At 54.4% G+C, this 22352-nt stretch overlaps 8 protein-coding genes across 8 annotated transcripts; 6 read left to right on the top strand and 2 right to left on the bottom strand.

Annotated features, from left to right (window-relative positions):
* Positions 1-372: 372 nt before the first annotated feature.
* EI97DRAFT_235265 (response regulator) lies at positions 373-2858 on the top strand. Its single transcript, XM_033793992.1, has 6 exons — positions 373-395; positions 452-602; positions 660-803; positions 873-1760; positions 1809-1998; positions 2046-2858. The coding sequence occupies exons 2-6, from the start codon at positions 531-533 to the stop codon at positions 2630-2632; spliced, it is 1881 nt and encodes a 626-aa protein (XP_033649692.1). The 5' UTR covers positions 373-395; positions 452-530; the 3' UTR covers positions 2633-2858.
* Positions 2859-3415: 557 nt separating this feature from the next.
* On the top strand, positions 3416-5950 carry EI97DRAFT_427003 (translation initiation factor eIF-2B subunit epsilon). The gene is made up of 2 exons (XM_033797209.1): positions 3416-5098; positions 5152-5950. The coding sequence occupies exons 1-2, from the start codon at positions 3655-3657 to the stop codon at positions 5850-5852; spliced, it is 2145 nt and encodes a 714-aa protein (XP_033649691.1). The 5' UTR covers positions 3416-3654; the 3' UTR covers positions 5853-5950.
* A 645-nt stretch (positions 5951-6595) lies between these two features.
* Positions 6596-8267, top strand: EI97DRAFT_386490 (uncharacterized protein; the record flags this gene model as incomplete). Its single annotated transcript, XM_033796074.1, has 3 exons — positions 6596-6677; positions 6758-7289; positions 7340-8267. 3 exons carry the CDS (start codon positions 6596-6598, stop codon positions 8265-8267), a joined length of 1542 nt encoding a protein of 513 aa, XP_033649690.1.
* Positions 8268-9443: 1176 nt separating this feature from the next.
* On the bottom strand, positions 9444-10400 carry EI97DRAFT_504475 (uncharacterized protein; the record flags this gene model as incomplete). Its single annotated transcript, XM_033802829.1, has 1 exon — positions 9444-10400. One exon carries the CDS (start codon positions 10398-10400, stop codon positions 9597-9599), a length of 804 nt encoding a protein of 267 aa, XP_033649689.1. The 3' UTR covers positions 9444-9596.
* Positions 10401-11320: 920 nt separating this feature from the next.
* EI97DRAFT_386473 (uncharacterized protein) lies at positions 11321-12998 on the top strand (the record flags this gene model as incomplete). The annotated part of the gene is made up of 2 exons (XM_033796072.1): positions 11321-12472; positions 12522-12998. 2 exons carry the CDS (start codon positions 11321-11323, stop codon positions 12996-12998), a joined length of 1629 nt encoding a protein of 542 aa, XP_033649688.1.
* A 781-nt stretch (positions 12999-13779) lies between these two features.
* Positions 13780-15936, top strand: EI97DRAFT_235139 (uncharacterized protein). Its single transcript, XM_033793991.1, has one exon. The coding sequence runs from the start codon at positions 14113-14115 to the stop codon at positions 15895-15897; it is 1785 nt and encodes a 594-aa protein (XP_033649687.1). The 5' UTR covers positions 13780-14112; the 3' UTR covers positions 15898-15936.
* A 923-nt stretch (positions 15937-16859) lies between these two features.
* Positions 16860-17739, bottom strand: EI97DRAFT_386419 (uncharacterized protein; the record flags this gene model as incomplete). Its single annotated transcript, XM_033796066.1, has 3 exons — positions 16860-17131; positions 17231-17569; positions 17676-17739. 3 exons carry the CDS (start codon positions 17737-17739, stop codon positions 16860-16862), a joined length of 675 nt encoding a protein of 224 aa, XP_033649686.1.
* A 1901-nt stretch (positions 17740-19640) lies between these two features.
* On the top strand, positions 19641-22243 carry EI97DRAFT_235076 (uncharacterized protein). Its single transcript, XM_033793990.1, has 4 exons — positions 19641-20135; positions 20186-20393; positions 20451-21850; positions 21917-22243. Exons 1-4 carry the CDS (start codon positions 19857-19859, stop codon positions 22115-22117), a joined length of 2088 nt encoding a protein of 695 aa, XP_033649685.1. The 5' UTR covers positions 19641-19856; the 3' UTR covers positions 22118-22243.
* The last annotated feature ends 109 nt before the right edge of the window (positions 22244-22352 follow it).

Genomic DNA, 22352 nt, shown 5'->3' with positions numbered 1-22352 from the left:
TCCCCCTCCCCAGGGCCTCCCTCGCTGCTTTGCGACCGCATCCGCCCAGTCGAGGCGTTACCCAGAATCCGCATTCCCGTTGCGCCACACCTTCTATCCGCCGGCTTCCTCCGTCGGTGACATTCCCACCACCTTGGGTCAGCCTCGACTTCCTCGCAATCCACCTCTCCGCGCATCATTGCAGCCCACGCCCGTCGCATCGCCTGTCCACCCCCAGCCCTATCCACCGAGAGCCCCGGAGACTGCTCCTGCGGGCGGCGACACTGTAGCTTGACCCATTATTGCTTGGGGGGCGGCGGGGGGCTTTTGACTTCTTCCTGCCCGAGTCCGCCTTTGCCAGCAACATGGAGTCCAATCAAGGTGGCGGAGGGGGTTCCAGCAACTCCAGCGACTTTGTACGTTTCCCTCGCTGCTTCCAATGCTCTGAACTACCATTCTGACCCGTCCACAGGTTCGCAAGTTGTACAAGTACGTTCCCCGATCCAACCAGACGCTGTCCCGTCGTGCTCCCGTGCTAATGCTCACCCAGGATGCTCGAGAACGGCTCGGATGAGAGCGTTGTGCGTTGGGGAGATAATGGCGACAGCTTCGTCGTGCTCGAGGTGCGCTGAAACGCCTGACCCTGGCAATACGGCCCGTTTATGCTAACCATGACGCAGAACGAGAAGTTTACGAAACACATTCTACCCAAACACTTCAAGCATAGCAACTTTGCCAGTTTCGTTCGCCAGCTCAACAAATACGACTTCCACAAGGTGCGCCACAACAACGAGGAGAACGGACAGTCGCCGTACGGTGCCGGGGTAAGTTGCGCGTCGTCGCTCCTGCTGTCACTGCTCCAGCTCCGCCCTTGATGTTGACCCGTCTTCCAGGCTTGGGAGTTCAAGCACCCCGACTTCAAGGCAAACAACAAGGATGCTCTCGACAACATTCGTCGCAAGGCGCCGGCACCGCGGAAGCCTGCTGCCACAGTCGAAGACGTAAACTTTTCATCCCAGCAGCTGGACCTCATGAACTCCCAATTGGTGGCCACTCAAACCCAACTGCAGCAGCTTCAGGACCGCTACAACGAGCTGACCATCCACCATTCCATGATGATTCAAGAGGTCATTGGCATGCAGAAGACGATTGTCAATCACGAGCACGTTATGCAGAGCGTCATGCAGTTCTTGCACAACCTCGACGCCCAGCGCCGGCGCGACAGCAGGATGGGCCACCCCTTTGGCGGCCAAGCACAGAATGGCAACGTCGATGCCCAGAACGCCCAGGTCACCCCAGAGGACGATGTCCCGGCGTCGCCTCTGCAGCACGCTGCCAAGCTGTTGAGTGAGACGAATGCCGATGTCATGCTGAACCCGAGAAATCTGGAACACATGAACGAAATCACGATGAGGATGAACGGAACCCTGACGACGCCCCCTCCCGAGTTTCTCCGGGCAAGACCTGCGAGCCGTACGGGAGGACCAGGATCAGCAGGATCCAGCGCGTCTGTGCGCATGGGCGACCTCGACAACCTCGTATACCCCGTGGGCCAGACCCAAGGCATCGATCCCATGTACAGCGAACACATCAACAACATCCCGTATGCCCTTCCTAGCAAGCCAAACGAGCCCATCGTTCCGGATGCGCGAAAGAAGAGCGCTCATGTGGATCCCGGATGGATCCGGCCACCTCAGATTCTCCTAGTCGAAGATGATCCGACCTGCAGAAGGATTGGCGGAAAGTTCCTCTACGCCTTCCATTGTTCTATAGACAGCGCTGTAAGTATTCAATCAGAGCTTGGGATCGCAGCGAGCTGACGGATGTAGCTTGATGGGCTTGAAGCTGTCAACAAGATGAATGCAGGTTCAAAGTACGATCTGATTCTCATGGACATCATTATGCCGAACCTTGATGGTGTATCCGCATGCCATCTGATCCGCCAATTCGACAACACGCCTATCATTGCCATGACCTCTAACATCCGGAGCGATGATATAGCAATGTACTTTCAGCATGGTGGGTGGATCCGATCCTGTTCATGTTCGTGAAACTCATTCTTGTAGGGATGAACGACGTCTTGCCCAAACCCTTTACAAAAGAGGGACTTCTCCTGATACTGGACAAGCACCTCGCACATTTGAAGAAGCCTGTTGCCGACGGCATGGGGGCGCCTCAACCACTGGCGGCTGCCAGGCAGGTCCTAAAAGAAGAAGACTCGCCCGCAAAGTCTCCCGCAACAGCAAGCAACTGGAACTCTCCCAATAACATGCCGGGCGTCTCCCCAGTTGGCACCAACATGACCGAGGAACAATACATCCAGGCAGTCCAGGCAAGCCAGGCCGGCCACCCCAATGCCTACGCGATGAACCATATGCAGGCGAATATGCAATACGGAACCTCCCCGCAGATGCAACTCCAGGCCAGACAACAGCAGCAAGCCGCGCATGCTGCCCAGGCTGCTCAAGCAGCCCAAGCAGCCCAAGCAGCGCAGGCCCAGGCCGCCCAGGCCGCCCAAGTGGCCGGACACAGACGACAGGCGTCTGACATCTCTGGTGGGGACGACATGAACAATGCTGCGAAGCGCCAACAGATGTACGGCGCGCCGCAGCTACAACCACAAGGCATGAACCCGATGCAACGACCGCGGTAGATTCAAAGAGTTTTTCTGCACCCGTGTTTTTGGCGTTCGGCATGGTTATCTCATTGTGTAGGTGGGAGGCTAATGTGTTTAACCCGTTTACGACCTGTTTGCGCCATTTAACAAGCTGCTATCCATGACAACACAGCACAGAATGATCGTGAGCGAATAAGTCGGGACTGTACTTTTGTGTACTTGGGATGGATATGGCATGGAAAATGGAAGAAGGGAACCAGAAAGCATACCCCTGGCCGTAGGCTGTACGGATATAGACGAAAGTTGAGGAGGATTTAATCGCCCAGCATCCATAGCGAATCCGTTCCTTCTTTAAAATCCTAGACCCTCTACCGTGTACCAAAGGTGACTAATCCCCCTTTTCGAATCTTGACCAGTATTCGTAGTTTGTGGCTTTCAAGGTTTCTACCCATCTGGGCAGTGATTGCACGCCAGCCAATCCACCCCTCTACCATCCCGCGTTCGGGAGACCGCTACAGATGACAAAACGAGGTACATTTGCTACCTCCCAGGAAAGGAAGACATGTCGTTGCAATAAGCTCGGGATCCGTGCCACGATGACGGGGTCTGTCGCGTTCTGGATTTGCGGCTGTTGACAAGCCCATGGCCAGAAGGGCGGGAATCGGGATCCATGGATGCGAGATGCGAGATGCCTGCGCCACATCTGAGCACGGGCCCAGGAAAATGCCGTCAAGCCACATCCGCCGCGGGGCAAGCAAGATTCCTGGGTCTTTCTGACGCTGGGCGGTTCCTGGGCTGGCCTGAGTCATCACCGCTTTTGGGGAAAGTTAGCTCCGAGCTCATTCGGGCTCTGTGAAGACCATTCATGGAGAACACGACGCGAAACACGAATTTACGGACCCCAGTCGCTTAGTCTCGACCCTCACGGCCGCCTTCATATACGCAGATATTCTTGTTGTGGTCTTTTCACACCAACGACTCACAGCCACTGACACTTCGGCCAACCGTCGTCTCCCTCACTCGCCTGCTGCATAGTTCCAAAACCGAAAACCACCACGATGCCTCCGAAAGGCAAGAGGCCGCAAGCCGCCGACAAGGGAAAACGAGGGGAGGAAGAACGGGAATCACCTCTCCAGGCCGTCATTCTTGCCGATCCCTTCGAAACGAGATTCCGCCCTTTCACCTTGGAGAAACCGCGATGTCTGCTCCCCCTGGCGAACATACCGCTTATCGAGTACACGTTCGAGTTCCTGCAGAATGCTGGCGTAGAAGAGGTATTCGTCTACTGTGGGGCGCACAAGGATCAAGTGGAGGATTACATCAAGGCATCGAAGTGGAATCCTCCTTCGTACGCCTTCTCCAAGTTGGAGCTGCTACAATCCACGTCTAACTCAATTGGCGATGCCATGCGCGACTTGGACTCTCGGGGCATTCTTGTAGGCGACTTCCTCTTGGTGTACGGCGATGTCGTCAGCATGGCCCCATTAGCGCCCGCTCTGGCAGAGCATCGGGCAAGACGCGCAAAAGACAAGGACGCTATCATGACCATGGTTCTCCGGGAAGCTGGAGCAAGGCACCGCACGCTGGCGCAGGACGTGAAGCCAATCTTCATAATCGAACCATCAACAGACCGCTGTCTGCATTTCGAGCAGATGCCGAACCCCGCCGGAACGCACCACTACTCCATCGACCCCGACATTCTCTCCAACTTTGCGGAATTCGAGCAACGAGCCGACCTTATCGACTGTGGTATCGATATCTGCACGCCAGATGTTCTAGCCTTGTGGAGCGATAACTTCGATTTCCAAGCGCCTAGAAAACACTTTCTGCACAGTGTGCTGAAGGACTACGAACTAAATGGGAAGAAGATATATACACACATCCTCACAAACGGTTATGCGGCTCGAGTAAGGAATCTGAAGGCTTACGACTCCGTGAGCAAGGATATCGTGTCGCGCTGGGCGTATCCTCTCTGCCCTGACACCAACCTGCTCCCATCGCAAAACTATCGTCGACAGGGAGACAACATATACAAAGAAGATAGCGTTACTCTAGCGCGGGACTGTATCATCAAACCAAGAACGGTGATCGGTCGAGGGACGGAGGTGGGTGAGCGCAGCGTAATCTCAAACAGCGTCATCGGACGACACTGTCAAATCGGTCGGGACGTCACCATTTCGGGGACGTACATATGGGATAATTCGATAATAGGTGATGGGTGCACCGTGCGTGAGTGCATCATTGCTAGCGACGCGTCCTTGGGAGAGCGGTGTAAAGTCGAGCCTGGTGCTCTGATATCATATGGTGTTAAAATCGCTGATGACATGACGATACGCGGAGATCACAGAATCACGAAAGCGAGACGGAAGCGGGACGTTGGCGAAGAGGTTGAGGAAGGAGAGTCCAATCCTGCAGTCGTCGGGAAGGGTGGGAAAGGCTTCGAATTCTATGACGAGGACGAGGAGGACGAGGAAGAGATGGTGCAGGGCCTTGTATCAAATTGTAAGTGGTTCCTTTTGTGGATTACTTTGGGCATCAGTCACTGACAGATGAAGTCTACAACCTACACAATCTATCTGCAGAATCCATATCCACGCTAGGCCTAGGTTCTGAAGACGAATATGAAGCCGCGCGCAATCAGGGCCGTGCAGCAGCGGATAGCTTCGTGTCTATAGGTTCGCAAGACAGTTGCGCGAGCCAACACGCAGCCAACTTCGATCATGACGCCACAGCCAGCATCTACGATTCCCTTGTTGAGAGTCACGAATCGGCAAACATACAATTAGAACTCACGGCTCTACGCATGAGCACGAATGCTTCAGACCATCAAGTCCGACGTGCGATCGTCGTCGCATTCGCCAAACGCACTACCCAGCTAATTAAGAGTGGTTCGAGCATTCGAGACGCTGTAGCACAGGTCTTTGGCCACTACAAGGACCTCGTCGATCGCAGTATATTCGACAAGGCACAGGCCAACAAAGTCGACCAGGTGGACTTTATGTTGCTCCTGCAGAACGAGCTTTTGCACAGGGAGAGCGGAGATGTCATTCTTCTCACCGCGGCGACGAAGTTGATAGAACTGGATTCGATTCAGGAAGAGGGGATGCAGCAGTGGTGGGAGGATGAGAGATCTACGGAAACAGAGGAACTGAGGAGAGTCAGAGAGAGGACGAGACAGTTGATTGATTACTTGAATGAGTCGAGCGAGGAAGAGAGCAGTGAGGAGGATAGCAGTGATGATGAGGAGTCGGAGTAGATGACTACTGGGTGGTAAAAAAACAGTATCCCCAGCGTTAAATAAAATGCATGAGAAGTACGGAGTACATTCTTACGTTCAATATAGCGCAAGGCAGCAACGTTTCCATCCACCTTCCGTTGTGCTGAACTCATGCTGGATCCAGCACTCTACGTGAAGCTGCCTGAAGCCTGAGGAAACAGCTAGACCGTGTTTGGCAATCTCGCACGTTCCAGCCTCATTCACCAAGCCCAACGGGTGGCGGTGCTCGGCCGATTCAGGGAAAGCACAGCGCGACCAACCTTGCCAGTGGCACGCCGCAGCTCACAACCCTGCCCTGACACCTCCGACCCGCAGCGCTTCCCCTGCTGAGCAACCCCAACGCCTCCATTATTGCGAATCGGCAACAGCTGACTTTCTCTCTTCCACGCCTGGATTTGCTTTCTCCCAACCTGCTGCCTATACAAAGCCTTCACCCTCATTTTTCTGCGGGAATTCTTTGCTCAGGAGCCTTTCATCATCTCTGTTGACCCCTCTGTCTCCCGCCTGGTCTCGTCATCTGGCGAGGCTCGGCTCCTACAACCCCCACCACGCCTCCTCGCGCTGCAAAGCGAAAGGCATCGGTGCTGAGCGATAGCTGTCCTGCTCCAGTCTCTCCTTGCAAGAGAAAGACGCCTGCTGCTGCTGCCTCTGCCGTAGCCGAAGCCGACGACGCTGCTCCTGGATTGCCTGCTTCGCCTGCGTTGTCGACCGCCTGTGAAGTTATGGATTCTGAGGACGAGTTCAATAGCTCCCAGGTGAGCGAGGATGAGTTTATGATGGACGCGGATAGTGATGCGGAAGACGGTAAGCTTGCCATTCCCCTACCATTCAACCGCAAAAGCGGAAGCCTTAGAAAGCGGTTACTGATTGAACCCCAGACTCAGATTACGGCGTCGACCACGACGACGTGGGCTTTGAGTCCCAACACACCGACATCAAGCCTGCCAAGCACGCCTACGAAGTCGACTTCAAAGTATGCAGCCCCGAGGATATAGAGGCACAGCAGGCGAGACAGGTGGCGGATACATCGAGCCTCCTGGAGCAGCCGCCCGAGGCGACCGCCATCCTCTTCCGGCACTTCCGCTGGAACAAGGAGCGTCTGATTGACAAGTACATGGATAATCGGGACGCAGTGTTGGAGGCGGCGGGGCTGAGCGAAGAGGCAGCGTCGAGCCCACCGCGGATAGAGAAGGTGCCGGGGTTCGTGTGCGATATCTGCTGCGACGAGGATCCCGAGGAGACGTTCGCTATGAAGTGTGGGCATAGGTTCTGCGTGGATTGTTATAAGCAGTATTTGAGGACGAAGATCAAGGATGAGGGCGAGGCGGCGAGGATACGGTGTCCCGGGGATGGGTGCAACAAGATTGTTGATTCGAAGTCGCTGAATCTGTTGATAACGGGAGATCTCAAAGAAAGGTATGCACACAATTTGGAACTCTGGGATGACTGGATACTGACGAGGACAGGTATGACGAGCTGCTGACCCGGACCTACGTCGACGATAAAGAGAACCTCAAATGGTGTCCCGCGCCCGAATGCGTCTACGCAATCGACTGCAAGGTTAGAGATAAGGAGCTGATGCGGGTCGTGCCCACCGTGCATTGCGACTGCGGCCACGACTTCTGCTTCGGCTGCACACTAGACGATCACCAACCCGCGCCCTGCGCCCTCGTTAAGAAGTGGCTCAAGAAATGCGCCGACGACTCCGAGACCGCCAACTGGATATCCGCACACACAAAGGAGTGCCCCAAGTGCCACTCCACCATCGAGAAGAACGGGGGCTGCAACCACATGACGTGTAGGAAGTGTCGGCACGAATTCTGCTGGATGTGCATGGGCATCTGGTCCGAGCACGGCACGAGCTGGTACAACTGCAACCGGTACGAGGAGAAGAGCGGGCATGAGGCGCGGGATGCCCAAGCGAAGAGTCGCCAGGCCCTCGAACGCTATCTACACTACTACCAGCGCTACGCCAACCACGAACAATCCGCTAAACTAGACAAGGACATCTACCTCAAGACGGAGAAGAAGATGCAGCAGCTGCAAAACACGACGGGCATGTCGTGGATCGAGGTGCAGTTCCTGGACAGCGCGTCGCAAGCGCTGCAGCAGTGCCGGCGCACGCTCAAGTGGACGTACGCCTTTGCGTACTATCTCGCGCGAAACAACCTCACGCAGATCTTTGAGGACAATCAAAAGGATCTGGAGATGGCGGTGGAGAATCTGAGCGAGATGTTTGAGAAGCCTGTGGATCAGTTGCAGGGGTTGAAGGTGGAGATGATGGACAAGACGGCGTATTGTACAAAGAGGAGGATCATCTTGTTGGATGATACGGCGGTGAATTTGAGAGAGGGTATGTTGGATCTCGATGTCATTCACGAGAGGGAGTGCTAACTGGCGACAGGCAATTGGCAGTTCAATGTAGAGTTCCCCTGAGTCCCCCGAGTTGGGCCCGGAAATCCCACAGATGTGCTCAGCTTCCCTTGCTGGGGCAGAGAGGGTAAAGACGCGGTAGTTCCACCGGCCCCGACCGGAACCGAGTTGCTGGCTACTCTAACTGATCTCGCGGTGTATGTCGGAAGGATTGCCTCGTCGCAACCCGTTCGCTGCTTGGAGAGCCTCTCGTGCTGGGTTGGGTCGCACGGCGTGTTGATAGAATGACTCTTAGACTGTGCCATACCCCTCTCTCTGTCCACCCCTTCCTTGCTTTCCCTTCTCCTTCTTTCTGTTACCCTTGTCTTTTTGCTTGTAGGTGTTTTGGCGTGGCATGCATGGCTCCTGTTCCTCTGTTTTTAGGCCTTTTTTTCCTTTTTTTCCTTTTTTGGTCATAGCGGTAGCGGTAGCCGTAGCGGTAGCGGGCATTTTGAGTTTTGGGGGTAATGTTGGTGATATATTTTTGTGTCTTTTTTTTATTTTTTGGAGGGGTGGTTTCGGCTTTGGTTTTTGGGGAGAGAGGTTGTGGTGGTGAGGGTTAGGGGAGATGGGGTTAGATGGGTAGATGTAGCATAACAGGATGAGATGCGAGATGTGAGAAATAGACTGGGTACGGGTATTTCGAGTGCTTGCTTGCTTACTTGGTAGCTTCTTTGGGGCTTACGATTTTTGGTCTCCTGATATCAGTCAGAGTTTGAATGATGGACTAGGGCTGCGAGGTTCCAAGAGATCGTTGTGGGTGGATTGTAGAGTAGGTTGGTGTTTGTGTAGAGCATCTATGTGCAGAGGGATGTAGATCTATTCACTTTTTGAGGACCCCAGAACTACGCATGTACATCGCCAGTCGAACCAGACGCCTAGTCTACTCCCAGCCGCAGTTATCCAGCTTCTCCAGACCTTTTCACCCACCCCTAGACCAGACGATGGAAACGACAAACTGCTTCGTCAAAAGCTGCCCGCTTGATGAACTTCGCCCAACGAAAAGGCAAGCTCAGTGTCGAATCCATCGGTATGAGAGACCGCAACTTCAGCTTATATCCATTCCCGTTTATCCTGGGAGTACTTTGATACTGCAAGCTGTTGGCGTCGAGCTGAGGATGCGGGTTATGGCCCAGAGCATGGAGTTCCAACATGGTATCGTTTCATGACGGCTTCCACCGTCGCCGTCGGATAGGCATGCTGTATGCCATGGCGTTCCGATCGGGCCAACGAGTTTTGTAAACCCGACTTGATCCATGGGGTCCTGGATGCTTCATCTTGCTATTATAGCTGCCCCGAGATCCAACTCTCTCACCCAGTACCCTCGGCATCCCTCATTTCGACGTCTGATGCTGTTCCAGGGACCGTCTCACTGACATTATTGGACTCTTGCTCACTCCGCAAACGAGTTCCGAATCGCGTCTCGGATACTGCCAGCCGAGACTTCTCGCCCCGTTTCGCTTTGAGATCGTTCAATCTCGACAAAAAGCTACTGGCAACCGGAGCGCCCCGTGGCTCTTCCGTGAGCTCAGAGCCAGTTTGAGCGTTCCCACGTGCAGCCGCAGTTCTGGCCGTAGTCGTCTCCCCATCCACCGACATATTCTCGTAAACCTCATCTCGAGGTCGTAGGCGTGCTTCCGTCGCCACCAACTTCGTCGAGCTCAGCCCCAGGAGATCAACAGATGGTAGCGAACGCAGCGGTCGGTCTGCGCCCGAAGAATCAGGTCCGGGCTTCACGAACAGCATATCCGTCCCAACCGTCGATGCCCACGTGCAGCTAAGCAATTTATCTCGGTACTTGACGAGGGGGTTGCGTGTGTGAAGCCCGGTGATTTGGATGGATTCCACGGGAGGAGCTGGCTCCGCACCACCATCCGTTGTGCTGGCGTTTGCAACATTCGCATACATTTTCTGATTGAGGGCCCTCAGTCTGCTCTGCAGTAGGAGCGGATGACCGCTCAGCGAAGGCTGGATTGGGCGCCCGGACACGGGTGCGTCTCCCCCCTTCTCTTGCACATTCGATAGGTCCAAGGTGATGTAGAAGTCCTCGGTTTCGGTGTCGTCGTATTCGTACTCCCATTCATCTTCGTCGTCTGACTGGGCCATTGATGCCATGGTTTTCCCTTGCCCTCGAGTCAGGAAGGTCGCTAGCTTTGTATGAGCTTGAGATTACTAATGAGCTGTCGTTGAATGCCAAGAATAGCGCTGACGCACGCCAAGCTTTGGGCGGGTCCAATGCTTGTTTTGCGGGTCCTGGGTGATGTGAACGTCAACGTCGCACCACTCTTTACGGCCGGCCCGCTCGCTCATGCCTCGATATCGCGCAAGGGAACTAGCACAGCTTCGAAGGGGGCGACCGCTTCAGTCGTCTGTTGTCTGGAACTGAATGTCTACCCGAAAATAGTAAAATAGTAAGTTCACCACCGTTATTCGAATTTCTAGATCGAGCGCCGGTGTACTTTCTGTCGGTTCGTTCCCACTGGCACGTATACTATTCGGTCAATCGATTGGGTTCCGCGATTGCTACTTGTATATTGGATTGAACGGCTCCTCTTTGTCAGCTTCTACGAATCAGGAGACTCTAAGTTTCATAGACTCACCAAGTCCGGAGTATGCGCTGACGTCGGGCTCCTCTTCGGAATGGTGTTTGTCAGCTTCCGGATCGTGGATTGCAAATGTCTCCATCTCGGAATTCCCTCATTGTTAGTTTAGTCACGGGCTAACAACCAATCGATGCAGTGCCTATCATTACTGCTGTGCAGAATGGAGGCGGCCAGGCGCCGCTTCAGGGATTAATGCCCTCAATGCCACCCGCTTCGCCCGTATCTCCGGTCCTTCCCACATACCGTCCGGTTGAGCTGTACTCATGCCCCTCCTCTCAATATCCTCCCATTCCCGCGTCGGACGCATCCTGCGACCCTCCTGCTATTGCTATCCCATCCACATCATGCCATTCGCATGAAGAGCCGCCAGTTATCCGTATTTCATCGTCGCTCGCTGCTGCCCACAATAAGTCGGTTGATCCCGATACTCAAATGAAGGGGCGGACTCCAGCAGTCGCTGCTGTGAGTGCGTTCCTGAGCCTCTTTGGGATCTCTCAAGTCTACCAGAACATATTGTTTTCCAAGATCACACCGCCGTCGGAGAGGGCGCAAGAAGCAGAATGGGTAGCAACGTCCCGCTCTTGGGTGGACCGCAAGGCTTGCTCCTGGTTTGGCCTCTGTGGGCTCGCCCACCTCAACAAAGCTGCTTGGAGCACACCGACTGGTCTGAGCAAGACAGACGACCTTGGAGATAGTGAGAAGCATAGAGGTGTCAATCTGACGGCGTTCTGGGAAAGCGCAAATGTGGACCCCGCAGATTGGTCTGAAGAGGAACGCGCTCTAAGACAAATACCGGACTACGTGCTGGAGCATGCGCCGTACATCCACCTCTACTCTGGAGAAAAGTTCTGGCCTTGTGATATAGCGGAGCACTTGATCCACACTACCCCTCATCTCAACTATACTGCTTTACGAGCCATCTCGGACCATCCCAATCTTACCAATCTCAACGACCTGAACAAGTGGGGACAATATGTTTATTTGCAGAGCGATGACAATGTGGAGGACAGACCTGAGTGGTTGGGCGGTAAATCCAACATACCCAGTATACCCGACGATTCCGATCCAGAAAATTGGGCAGACTGGGACGAAGGCGCTCGTGGACGATTCAAGGAAGACAAGCAAGGGGAGAAGGAGGACTGGTTCAGTGTGGGCATCGGCGACACTGTGGACAAAGGGGGAATCCGCCGTCCCTCCAGTGCAAGCACCGGACCTGTCCCCATTCCTACCAATACCCCCGAGGGAGAACAGCTCGTCTATGAAGATGAGAAGCACTGGCGACCTGAGTTGATTCGCCGTAATCCACGCCATCGAGGCAAGAAGGTGGTAGGGGGCAAGAGTGATGCGCCGGTAATGCTCGTTGTTGTCCCGAAGGATGATGGAGTCGTGGATGCATTCTTTTTCTTCTTTTACAGCTACAATCTGGGCAATACCGTCTTCAATGTCCGTTTCGGGAACCACGTGGGAGACTGGGAACATACGGTCATTAGGTTTCAACACGGAAAACCGAAGGCGATTTTTTTCAGCGAACATAGTTTTGGAGAAGCATATCATTGGGACGCAGTGGAAAAGATTGGCAATAGGGTGAGTCGGCCTTCCTTAAGGTAGCGTGAGCGGTGCTGATTGTCAAAAGCCCATTGGATTCTCCGCCAGTGGAAGCCATGCAATGTATGCCACCCCAGGATTACACCCATACATCCTGCCAGGCGGTATCTTGCATGATCAAACGGATCGGGGACCTCTCTGGGATCCCCTTTTGAATTTGAAATCCTACACTTACGATTATCAACGCGACATATTACGAAGCTCCCAGCTCACTCCGCGCGCACCTACAGGCTGGTTCTACTTCCTCGGCCACTGGGGCGATAAGTTCTACCCTCTAAGCGATCCGAGACAGTACCGCTTCCTGGGGCAATATCACTACGTCGATGGACCGCTGGGACCTCGTTTCAAGAATCTCGGTAGGAAAAGGATTTGTCAAGGGAACAACGAATGCATTCTGGAGACGAGGAGATACTCCCGGCGGCTTCAACCAAAACACTACCCGGTGGTGGGCGAAGGCGAGCGAATGAGCGAAGAGGATACCCGCCGGTTTGTCGGACCGGAATAGACCCTGCAGCGGGTTAGATGCACTAGACGACTAGGATTGTTGTTGCTTTTGAAGGCGTTTTTTTGCTAGGCGAGTGACTTTCTGCACACGTCTGGGCTGCACACGGATGGCGTTCGAATCGGTTCGATTATGATGGGCTGCGCATATTGAGGACATGGCAACTGCAGACAAGCACTCGCTAACAGAGAGCGGGGGTACCATTGGTGGTGACGGGATCACGACTTGGATGATGAGTACAGATATTTTGTTGCATTTGTTGCATACGCTGTTGGTATTGGATCTATGGGATCACGTTTTGTCTTGGGTTTGGGCGGCGTTTACGGCTAAAGGCACATCACCTTTCCAACACATACAGTACCTAGCACTCGCCGGCGGTTGTTGTGGATAGCTGATAGCTGTGACATGGATCTCTGTTGGATATTGCACTCTGTACGGAGTAGACAAATCATCTCAAGTTCTCGTCACCTTTCGGTCACCCCTGCTTGTTGGTATTTAAGAGTGGCGACTGGAACTCAAACCTTGGATGGGAGGATGCATGCCCAGCAATGGCGCAAGCAGAACGCAAAAAGGTATAGGGTGCTGCGCCATATGAATTACAACACAGAAGAGCAGAGTTTTGGATTGGGCTGCGGATAGTTGGGTAAGGAGTTAAGGAGCAAAAGGATCGGGATCAATATAATCTATCGTAAATAGTAAAAGAGAAGCAATGCGCGCTCCGCGGCGTTCCGCGTGATAGGCGCCTTATCTCTTGTGTCACAGCTCCATCACGCGCAATGAGGACTAGCGCCATCCATCCATGACATAGAGCCAGACCTCCCTCACCGTCTCCATGGCCATCCCGTCGCCAGTTGGCTTGATGCCAGCTCACCTTCACTTCTCAACACCACTCAAACATCCCTAAACACCTGCTCAGAGCATGAGAGGGCTCCGTCAATAGGGCAAACGGCCTCATACACTCCCCGTCCTCGTCCCGGAGCTCCGCCCTCCCTCTCAACTTGATTCCCGCTCCCATCCCTATCCTCGTCCGACTCTAGCAGCTCCTATATCTCCCCATTTCTCGCCCTGACTTCCCTCTGTCGATTCCTCCTTCATTTCCACTCACCATCCTTTCACCATGGCGTTCCGGCAGAGCGTCCGACCCCAGCCATCGCGACAGATCTCCATCCAGCCTCCCTCCCCCGAAGTCGGCCCTGTAGCTTCACCCCAGCGGAAGCGTGCTCTCGAGGAGTCAGAAGAATGGGTGCTCTTCTCTCCGGGGGCACCCTCGACGATTGCGCGCACCCACACCACCTCGACTGAGCGTACTCCACGGACAGCTGGCCTGTCCCGTTTCAGCGACTTCGGCTCTCTTGACACCGCCGCCCGCAGCCAAGACGATGACGGCATCACCATACATGGGACCGAGGAGGGAGAGCTTGACAGCTTGGACGACGGTCTACATGCCTTCCATGAGCCTTCGGAATATGGCGCCGTCGCGGGTCGCTTACTGCAGAGTGGAGAGACTGTCTTACCTGCGCATGATGGTCTAGGTACATTCCAGCCTGATATGACAACGCAGGAATACTTGTGGCAGTTTGAGCGACAGGCTGCAAGGAGACCGCGAGCCAGGAGGCGATCCAGCGTACAACGTCGACTGGATGCATTGGAGAGTGCCGAGGAGCTCAATCAAGATCAAGAGAGCCGTCTAAGGATCGAGAAATGGCGATTAGAGCAAAGCAAAGCGTTGCTTGAGGAGATAGAAAAGGAAACTCGCCGGAGACGGAGATTGAGTATAGCGAGCGGTGCTCGGGCTTCGACCAAGGGCACACATCGAGATACACATACCAGTCTCTCCAGGAGGGCCCAATCCGCCACTGATGACCAGAGCGTCTCCTCAGAGGAGAGCACAGAAAGCCTTTCGTTCTTGGAGCGGCTGACAAGGCGAGTCATACGCGGTCTCATGGGTATCGATGAGGATACCCTTTCTGTTATTTTTGGGGAATCGTTGCCTCAGGAGGCTACTCTGGCCACAGAAGAACATCCTCCAACCTCAACTTCTGGGCAGCCCTCTCCATCTTTGGATGGCTCTTCATCACCCGCCGACAGCTGGGAGTACAGGCTTCTAGAGAGGGTTGCACGAGAGCTTGGTATCTTAGTCTCGCAGCTCTCGGAGCACCCTGGAGCTTTCTCTACTTATCGTCGAACACAAGCAATGCCAGAGTACGCCGGACACACTTCCATTATTCGAAATCCAGCGTTGGGTGACGACACCCTTCCTTCAACTACTTCCCCTTCGTCCCCTACCGCGCCCTCCACATCTGTATTTTCCCCGCAGCAGGTAGCAAGCCACTATAGCGAAGCGTCTCTCTGGGGTATCGAAGAAGAACCCGAAGTTGACCCCTTGGACTCCTTTCGGACTCCTGCCGCACATGTAGTGGACGCAGCAGAGGACTTGGCGCGCGAACGCGAGTACTGGGAGCGCGAACTTGACGTCAAAATGGTCTTCAACTTTTTGGTGCAACGCTTCTCGTCGCGTAGGCCAAGCGTCTCCTCCCAACATGAGGCAAACTCCGGCTCACCGTCCCGCCGGCGTCATAGCTCAACTACGGCGGGAGCGAACACTGAGGCTCTCTCCGCCCGGCGGGCGGCAGTGATACGGCAACACCACCCCCTTGTCGGCAACGCGGAGCGTTCCCTTCCTACCTCGTCTTCCCATGTTCGAGATGCGCGGCGAAGGGACTCCTTATATCGGCAGCACCTGCACCATCCGATCGCTGCACGTGGTCATACGCTCAGGAGTAGCTCCTCGTGCGCGAGCCAGAGCACGAAGAAGAGCAAGCACAGTGCGACGGGTTCGCGGAATTACTGGGATCTAGGTGGCAGTGTGGGGAGTGGCAGTGTCTTGGCTGGTGAGGTTTGAGGGACAAGATCTTTTGCATGTCAGGTGAACGGGATTTAATGATCGGTATGAGGTTACCATGTAGGGATGAAGTACACTTTATATGATGGCGCATAGATGGGAGTATTGGAGAGCTGGGGCTTTGGCGGCTGGGCCGGGCTGGGCATTGCTTAACGTCGTGCGCAAAACCCAGTTAGAGGAGCAGAGCGACATGCAAAGGCGTTGGGGCAAGGTCGTGCGGAGCGTGTTTGGGTAATCTGGTATGCTAGGTGTTGGTGGGACGGTGCGGGTTGCATGCTCTTCTTCACCTTCCCCCTTACTCAGCATCTCGTGTTGCTTTTATATTGGATTCGATCTAACACTGGGGATATTTCAGGGGATGCTACTTATCTCGCTCAGTAATTTCCAGCTACTGAGATAGATACCCTTGGAGGGATTGCGGGTTTTTGGAGGCCTTGGGGTGGGAATGACGATCTATATAGGGAGTGTAGTTTTAGCGTATGTTGCTTGTTACTCGCATATCCCGCTCAATGGAATGTATTTTTGGATACATACCATGGCTACGATGAATTTTCAGTAGTGACAATGGTGTATCAAGAAACATACTAGTGACGACCTGGTTTCAAAGATTATTCTACTTTTTGCAGTTCTCGTCTCCTTCATCCACGTCTAAGTAGCATAACTTCAGGACCTTGCGGCCAATACTCCGCTGGGGCCTGCTACGGAGAGCAGAGCATTCCTATCCAGGTATTGGGCCAGGTGTGGGCAAAGGAGGAGCGCCGCAAACGGGGCATGTTTCTCACTTCCCGAAAATTCAGGAAGTTCTTGAACGATCACGACGAATGCATATCCCATGACGATGAACGACAACACAGTCAAAGTAAATTCAAAAATATAGACAGAGAATCGAACCCCTCTCTCTTCTCCCTCCTCCCAGTCCCAAACCCACACCCTTCCCCCTCCCCATCATCACCCCTACCCATCTAGCAAGTCGCCACCTTGGGTCCCGGAACCGTATACGAGGTGAAAGAAGGCTGGTAGATGTTGGCCGTGTATCCCGGATCCGACGCCTTGACGTGACCCGGGATCTTGGTCGTGGGGGACAAGAGCTTGCTGCCGCCGCCCGTGACCTTGATCTGGGCGCAGGAGATGTAGAATTGGGGCGGGGAGCCCGGGTTGTGAATGCCGAGCTGCTCGATGCGGAGGAGGTAGTCGCCTGCGGGGATGCACGAGGGGATGGTAGCCGTGTAGGAGACTAGGTAGCAGAATACATGTCAGCCAAATGACGGATCCCAGTAGGGCTAGTAAATAAAAGGGGAATACATAGGGAAAATGGAATGAAAAAGAAACGTACTGCTCAAATCCCACTTGGCCTGGCCGCCCGAGAAGGTCGGCCCAATCTCCTTGATCTTGAACCAATCCGTGCTGCCGTCGGCCGTGGCCGCGTTGTCCACCTTGGTCATGTAGAAGGCGACGGGGCCCTGGTGGTAGACGGCCTGGTCCGCCGTGAAGGTGACGCTGGACCCCGCGGCCACGGCCACGGTGCTCGTCGAGCCGCCCGACCCGCCGCCCACGTTGCAGCGCAGGTCCGCGCTCGACAGGTCCGTCACGGGCGAGTTGTTGTTTGTGTTGCGGCGGATGTTTTGGTATTGGGCGCCCTTGACGCCGTTGGCGGTCAGGTATTGGAAGATGTCTGGCGGGGATGTTAGGTTGGATTGCTTGTTAAGGGGGGTGGGAAGGGGCAGTGTTGGGATGGGTTGGGATGGGTTGGGATGGGTTGGAGTGAGGGAGAAACTCACAGTGGCCGTGGGCAACCTCGGCGAGGGCGGCGAAGAGAACGGTAGCGGCAGCGAAGGACTTCATCTTGTTGATAGTGGGATACGAGACTGGAAAGACTCTGGGCCGGGGAGACTTTCTTCTCAACAACTGTACAGTGATGTGTGAGGTTTGGATACGAGAACCCTCAACCGGGCTTCCATCCCACCTTTATATACCACGCTCGCGTGTCCGCCTTGCGCAATCTCTATTGATTGCAGCCACACCTTGATTCCACTTCAGGACCAGACCATGGCCGTTCCCCAGCATTGACGCCCGAATTATTATTACTGTTGCCCTTGCGTCAGTCCAAAAACCCTGCCAGCAGTATCCTCTAGCCACTTCTTCGGTATCCAGGACGAAGCCATCCGATCTCATGACCTAAGGGGATCCCAACCCGGAGTCCACTGCCATCTACCCGTTGCCGCCGCCGTTAACCCCCTTTGAACACCGTTCCAGAGCATCGTAGGTGACAAAACGACTAGCAGCGAGGCCTGACTTCGGCAGGAGTCTGCAATCTAAATTCCACTTCAACGGCCGGATGCTTGGGTTTAGGCGGGAATACATCGACCTGGGGAACAGGAAAATGGACCAATGATGGGCAGCGGAGGGAGGATAGCGGGCAGGTGGACATGCACATGGATGTCATTTTTTGTGGGGTGCAGATATCCGAGGGTTTGGGGTATAAATTAGACGGTGGCTCGGCAAATAAGAAATAGATTGAGGTGTGTCGGAAGCTAGGACGGAGAGCAGGGAAGCGGGGGAAGAAGATGGAATGTTTCCCGGTATTGGGGGGATGGGGGGGGGTTGGGTGCGTGGGGTACGTACAAAAGGCGGAGGACGGGAGATGACAGGATTGCTGATCGTGGTGATGTTGGAGGTTGAAGTGAAGATGCTCGCGATGTCGGGACGGGGTTCCTGCACGGGCGCTTCGTCGATGTACTTGTACCTGTCGGGTGCCGTGGAATGTTTCCCGAAACATGGAATCGTCCGTCGTTTCAAGTTTCAAGTGTCGTGAGACTTTTCAACATCATTCGCCGTCTGTCGTCTACGGGGTGATTAGCGTTCATGCAGCCTGCTGGTAGATATCCTATTACACCAGGGTACGCTAGAGGGCATCATGTGACTGGCTCCGGATGTATATGAAGTTTGTCGACCAGCGGCGAAGTCCTTTCATCGGCTCGAATCCGCGTCTCTTGTTTTCTCTCTTGTTTTCAGCTGAATTAGGTCATGTTCAAGGTTGTAAGCAAGGGTGAGCCAGGTATTCTGGTGTCAACGGCCTTCAATTCTGAACATAGATGAGCATCTGCCCTGCCCCTATCACCCATTCACGCTCTACCTGAGTTCGCAAAGCTGAAATACCAAAGTACAGGAGACGACGTGTCCTTGCAAACTCATCGAGAAAGGGCTGTGAATGAAGACGCATTTCGGGTGCGACGATCGGACCAGATGTGTTTGATAGAAAAGCCGCCGCTGCAATTCACCTAACTCTGAGCTGGAATGAAGAGGAAACCCACGTAAGAATCCCGCGAGGACAGCGCCCATCGGCTTTTATCGGCGGTTCCCTGTGGCCTCTGAAGATACCAGGGACAAATACCAGAGCTGTCCATAACCACTGGCATCTGGATGTGTCCATGGCGTACAAGAAGAATCTCAGACGGAGCTTCCGACAGCATCAGAACCCGCGAAAGCGGTGGTGGAGTCGGTAGGAGAGCGTTGGCGCTCACTGCCATCGCTCCATGATGGCCATCGGAAAAGTGCGGCAGCCAACATTCAACGCCGTAGCAAACCAGAGACACTACCGAGTACAACAAACATCGCTGGACGAACCAGCAGAGAGCAAAGGGTCAAGGTTGTCGGGAATCGAGGGGTACAAAGAGCCACAGAGATGCGAATCCTCCACACTTCCAACCCGCGCTAGTCCTCATTTGTCAGGTCCATGCGAGAACACACCTCGCCTTCCATCTTATGTTCCATCACACGCATTCTTATCTCTATCACCTCTGTTTATGCTCGCTATACAAGTAGGAACGCTTGTTAGGTAAAATCTGCATTGCAGCCGTTCACGTAATCTGCCGTTCTCTTTATAAAAGGCCTCTGTATTCACTTGATCGTCCAATTCTTGTTCCTTTCAAGGATCACGTATTCTCTTGGAACAACTTTCAATGTCTACAGAATCAATCGCCACATCCTCCCCTTTGCCGCGGATTGCAAAAGAAGCTCCCGCACATCCCCTTGCTCCCCTATCCTCTGCTGAGCTCGTGGCTGCCGCAGCCCTCATCAAGGCATCATGGCCTAAACACACGAATCTGCACTTCAAGGTGGTCACGCTGGAGGAGCCTCCCAAGTCGGAGGTTCTGGAATATCTGGACGCCGAACACAGCAACAAGCCTCTCCCGTCTCTTCCTCGGAAAGCTTTTGTGAACTACTACATCCGGAACACTGCAAGTCGTCCTGCCATCATGTATTGATGCGAATCTCACAGTTTCTTCAGAACAAGTTCCACGAGGCCATTGTCAACCTCACAACCAGCAAGGTTGAGCACAACGTCCGCCTAGGTCCCCACATTCACGCCAATGGTGATGCTGATGAGCTCTTTGCCATCGAGAAGATTGCTCTTGAGGACGAGGCCGTCAAGGCCGAAATCGCCAAGTTGCAGCTGCCGGAGGGTACTGTGGTCATCAGCGACCCCTGGATCTACGGTACATGGCTCCCTCTTACCCCTGGTTCTTGCTTCCGCATGTACTAATGGTATTTAGGATCCGACGGTATCAACGATTCTGATCGCTTGTATCAGTGCTTTCTATATCTCCGGGACCCTATGAACCCCTCGGAGGCTGATTCTTGTCACTATGCCCACCCCCTCGCCATCTCCCCCGTCATCAGCACCGAGACCATGAAGGTCATCCGTATCGACATCATGCCGACCGGTGTTGACAACACCATCAAGCCTACTCAGCCTTACAAGATCAAGCCGCCAAATGAGTACCTTCCCGAGTACCAGAAACTGCGAACCGACCTGAAGCCCCTGAACGTCGTTCAGCCCGAGGGAGCCAGTTTCACTGTGACCCAGGAGGACACCTCCTCTGTTATTGAATGGCAGAAGTGGAGGATGCGAGTGGGCTTCAACCAACGTGAGGGGATGGTGCTCTACGACGTCCGCTATGATGGCCGACCACTCTTTTACCGCCTGTCCCTTTCCGACATGAACATCCCCTACGCCGATCCCCGCCACCCCTTCCACAAGAAGTCTGCCTTCGATCTGGGTGACGCCGGAGCTGGCCTCATGGCCAACAATCTCAAGCTGGGCTGTGACTGCCTTGGCTCCATCTACTACCTCGATTCCATCCTCGCCGATGACGAAGGCGGTGTCATCCCCATGCCCAACGTAGTCTGCATTCACGAGCAAGACGCTGGCATCGGATGGAAGCATACCAACTACCGCACTGGCCGCGCCGTTGTTGTCCGCAAGCGCGAGCTCGTCCTCCAATCCATCATCACCGTCTCCAACTACGAATACGTCCTCGCCTTCGTCTTCAACCAAGCTGGCGAACTCGAATACGAGATCCGCGCCACTGGCATTCTCTCCACCCAGCCCATCGATGAGGGCATCGAAGTCCCCTTCGGCACCGTCGTGCACCCCGGAGTCCTCGCTGTCCACCATCAACACATCTTCTCCCTCCGTGTCGACCCCATGCTCGAAGGCCCCCACAACCGCGTCGTCTACGAGGAGGCTCACGCCATGCCGCGTTCAGACTTCAATCCCCACGGCACGGGCTACTACGTCAAGGAGACCGTCGTCGAAGAATCCGGCGGCTACGACGTCGACTACAGCGTCAACCGAGTATTCAAGATCCAGAACCCCAACGTGCGCAACCCCATCAACAGCAAGCCCGTCGCGTACAAGATCCAGGCGCCCGATTTCCAGAAGATCCTTTCCGACAGGGACAGCTTCAATTACAAGCGTGCCGAGTTCTCCGATCACAACATCTATGTCGTCAAGCACCGCGATGGCGAGTTCTTCGCCGGTGGCAAGTACACGAACCAGAGCCGTGGCGGTACCGGTGTGCGCAGCTGGGCGGGTAGGAAGGAGAATGTTAAGGATACGGATGTGGTGCTGTATATCCAGGCTGGTATCAACCACGTCCCGCGTATTGAGGTATGCCGATCCCTCTTCCTTCCACTTCACCGGTCTCGTGACACATGTGCTAAATCTCGGAAATAGGACTTCCCCGTCATGCCCGTCGAGATACTCAAGATTCACATGAAGCCGGTCAACTTCTTCGACAAGAACCCCGCCCTCGATGTCCCGCCCAGCGAGCAGAGTTTCAACAAGAGCGCACTGCTGAGCGAGCAGCATCACCAGGGCAGTGCGGAAGCGACCGTTGGTGCGGACGGTACGACATGCTGCGCTTCTAAGCTATAGACGCGCAGATTGATGAGTGGGGAAGGGGTTTTGGGTGGGGTTGTGGCCTCGTTCCTTCAGAGGCTGGTTGATTCTAAATGAGGCTATGATGTTCGTTTCCTTTCTTCTCTTTCGGATGTACATATTCGTCACCATTTTTCCACTTTTGCTCTCCTCAAGTTTGAGATTCCTTTCTCTATTGATGATCGCAAACGAAGTTTCTCTATAGCATACCCCTGCATACAGTCAATCAACA

Source organism: Westerdykella ornata (genome assembly GCF_010094085.1).
Source record: "Westerdykella ornata strain CBS 379.55 unplaced genomic scaffold EI97scaffold_43, whole genome shotgun sequence".
NCBI lineage: Eukaryota > Fungi > Ascomycota > Dothideomycetes > Pleosporales > Sporormiaceae > Westerdykella > Westerdykella ornata.
This window is presented reverse-complemented; position numbering and strand designations above follow the sequence as displayed.

What these genes read in the sequence shown, in the direction of transcription:
- EI97DRAFT_235265 (XM_033793992.1), top strand. Translation starts at nt 531, where the DNA reads ATGCTCGAGAACGGCTCGGATGAGAGCGTTGTGCGTTGGGGAGATAAT. An exon ending in AGTCGCCGTACGGTGCCGGG is followed by an intron (nt 804 to 872) that starts GTAAGTTGCGCG and finishes CCCGTCTTCCAG; the next exon opens with GCTTGGGAGTTCAAGCACCC. An exon ending in AGCAATGTACTTTCAGCATG is followed by an intron (nt 1,999 to 2,045) that starts GTGGGTGGATCC and finishes TCATTCTTGTAG; the next exon opens with GGATGAACGACGTCTTGCCC.
- EI97DRAFT_235139 (XM_033793991.1), top strand. Translation starts at nt 14,113, where the DNA reads ATGGCGTTCCGGCAGAGCGTCCGACCCCAGCCATCGCGACAGATCTCC.
- EI97DRAFT_427003 (XM_033797209.1), top strand. Translation starts at nt 3,655, where the DNA reads ATGCCTCCGAAAGGCAAGAGGCCGCAAGCCGCCGACAAGGGAAAACGA. An exon ending in GCAGGGCCTTGTATCAAATT is followed by an intron (nt 5,099 to 5,151) that starts GTAAGTGGTTCC and finishes TGACAGATGAAG; the next exon opens with TCTACAACCTACACAATCTA.
- EI97DRAFT_235076 (XM_033793990.1), top strand. Translation starts at nt 19,857, where the DNA reads ATGTCTACAGAATCAATCGCCACATCCTCCCCTTTGCCGCGGATTGCA. An exon ending in CAGCGACCCCTGGATCTACG is followed by an intron (nt 20,394 to 20,450) that starts GTACATGGCTCC and finishes AATGGTATTTAG; the next exon opens with GATCCGACGGTATCAACGAT. An exon ending in ACCACGTCCCGCGTATTGAG is followed by an intron (nt 21,851 to 21,916) that starts GTATGCCGATCC and finishes TCTCGGAAATAG; the next exon opens with GACTTCCCCGTCATGCCCGT.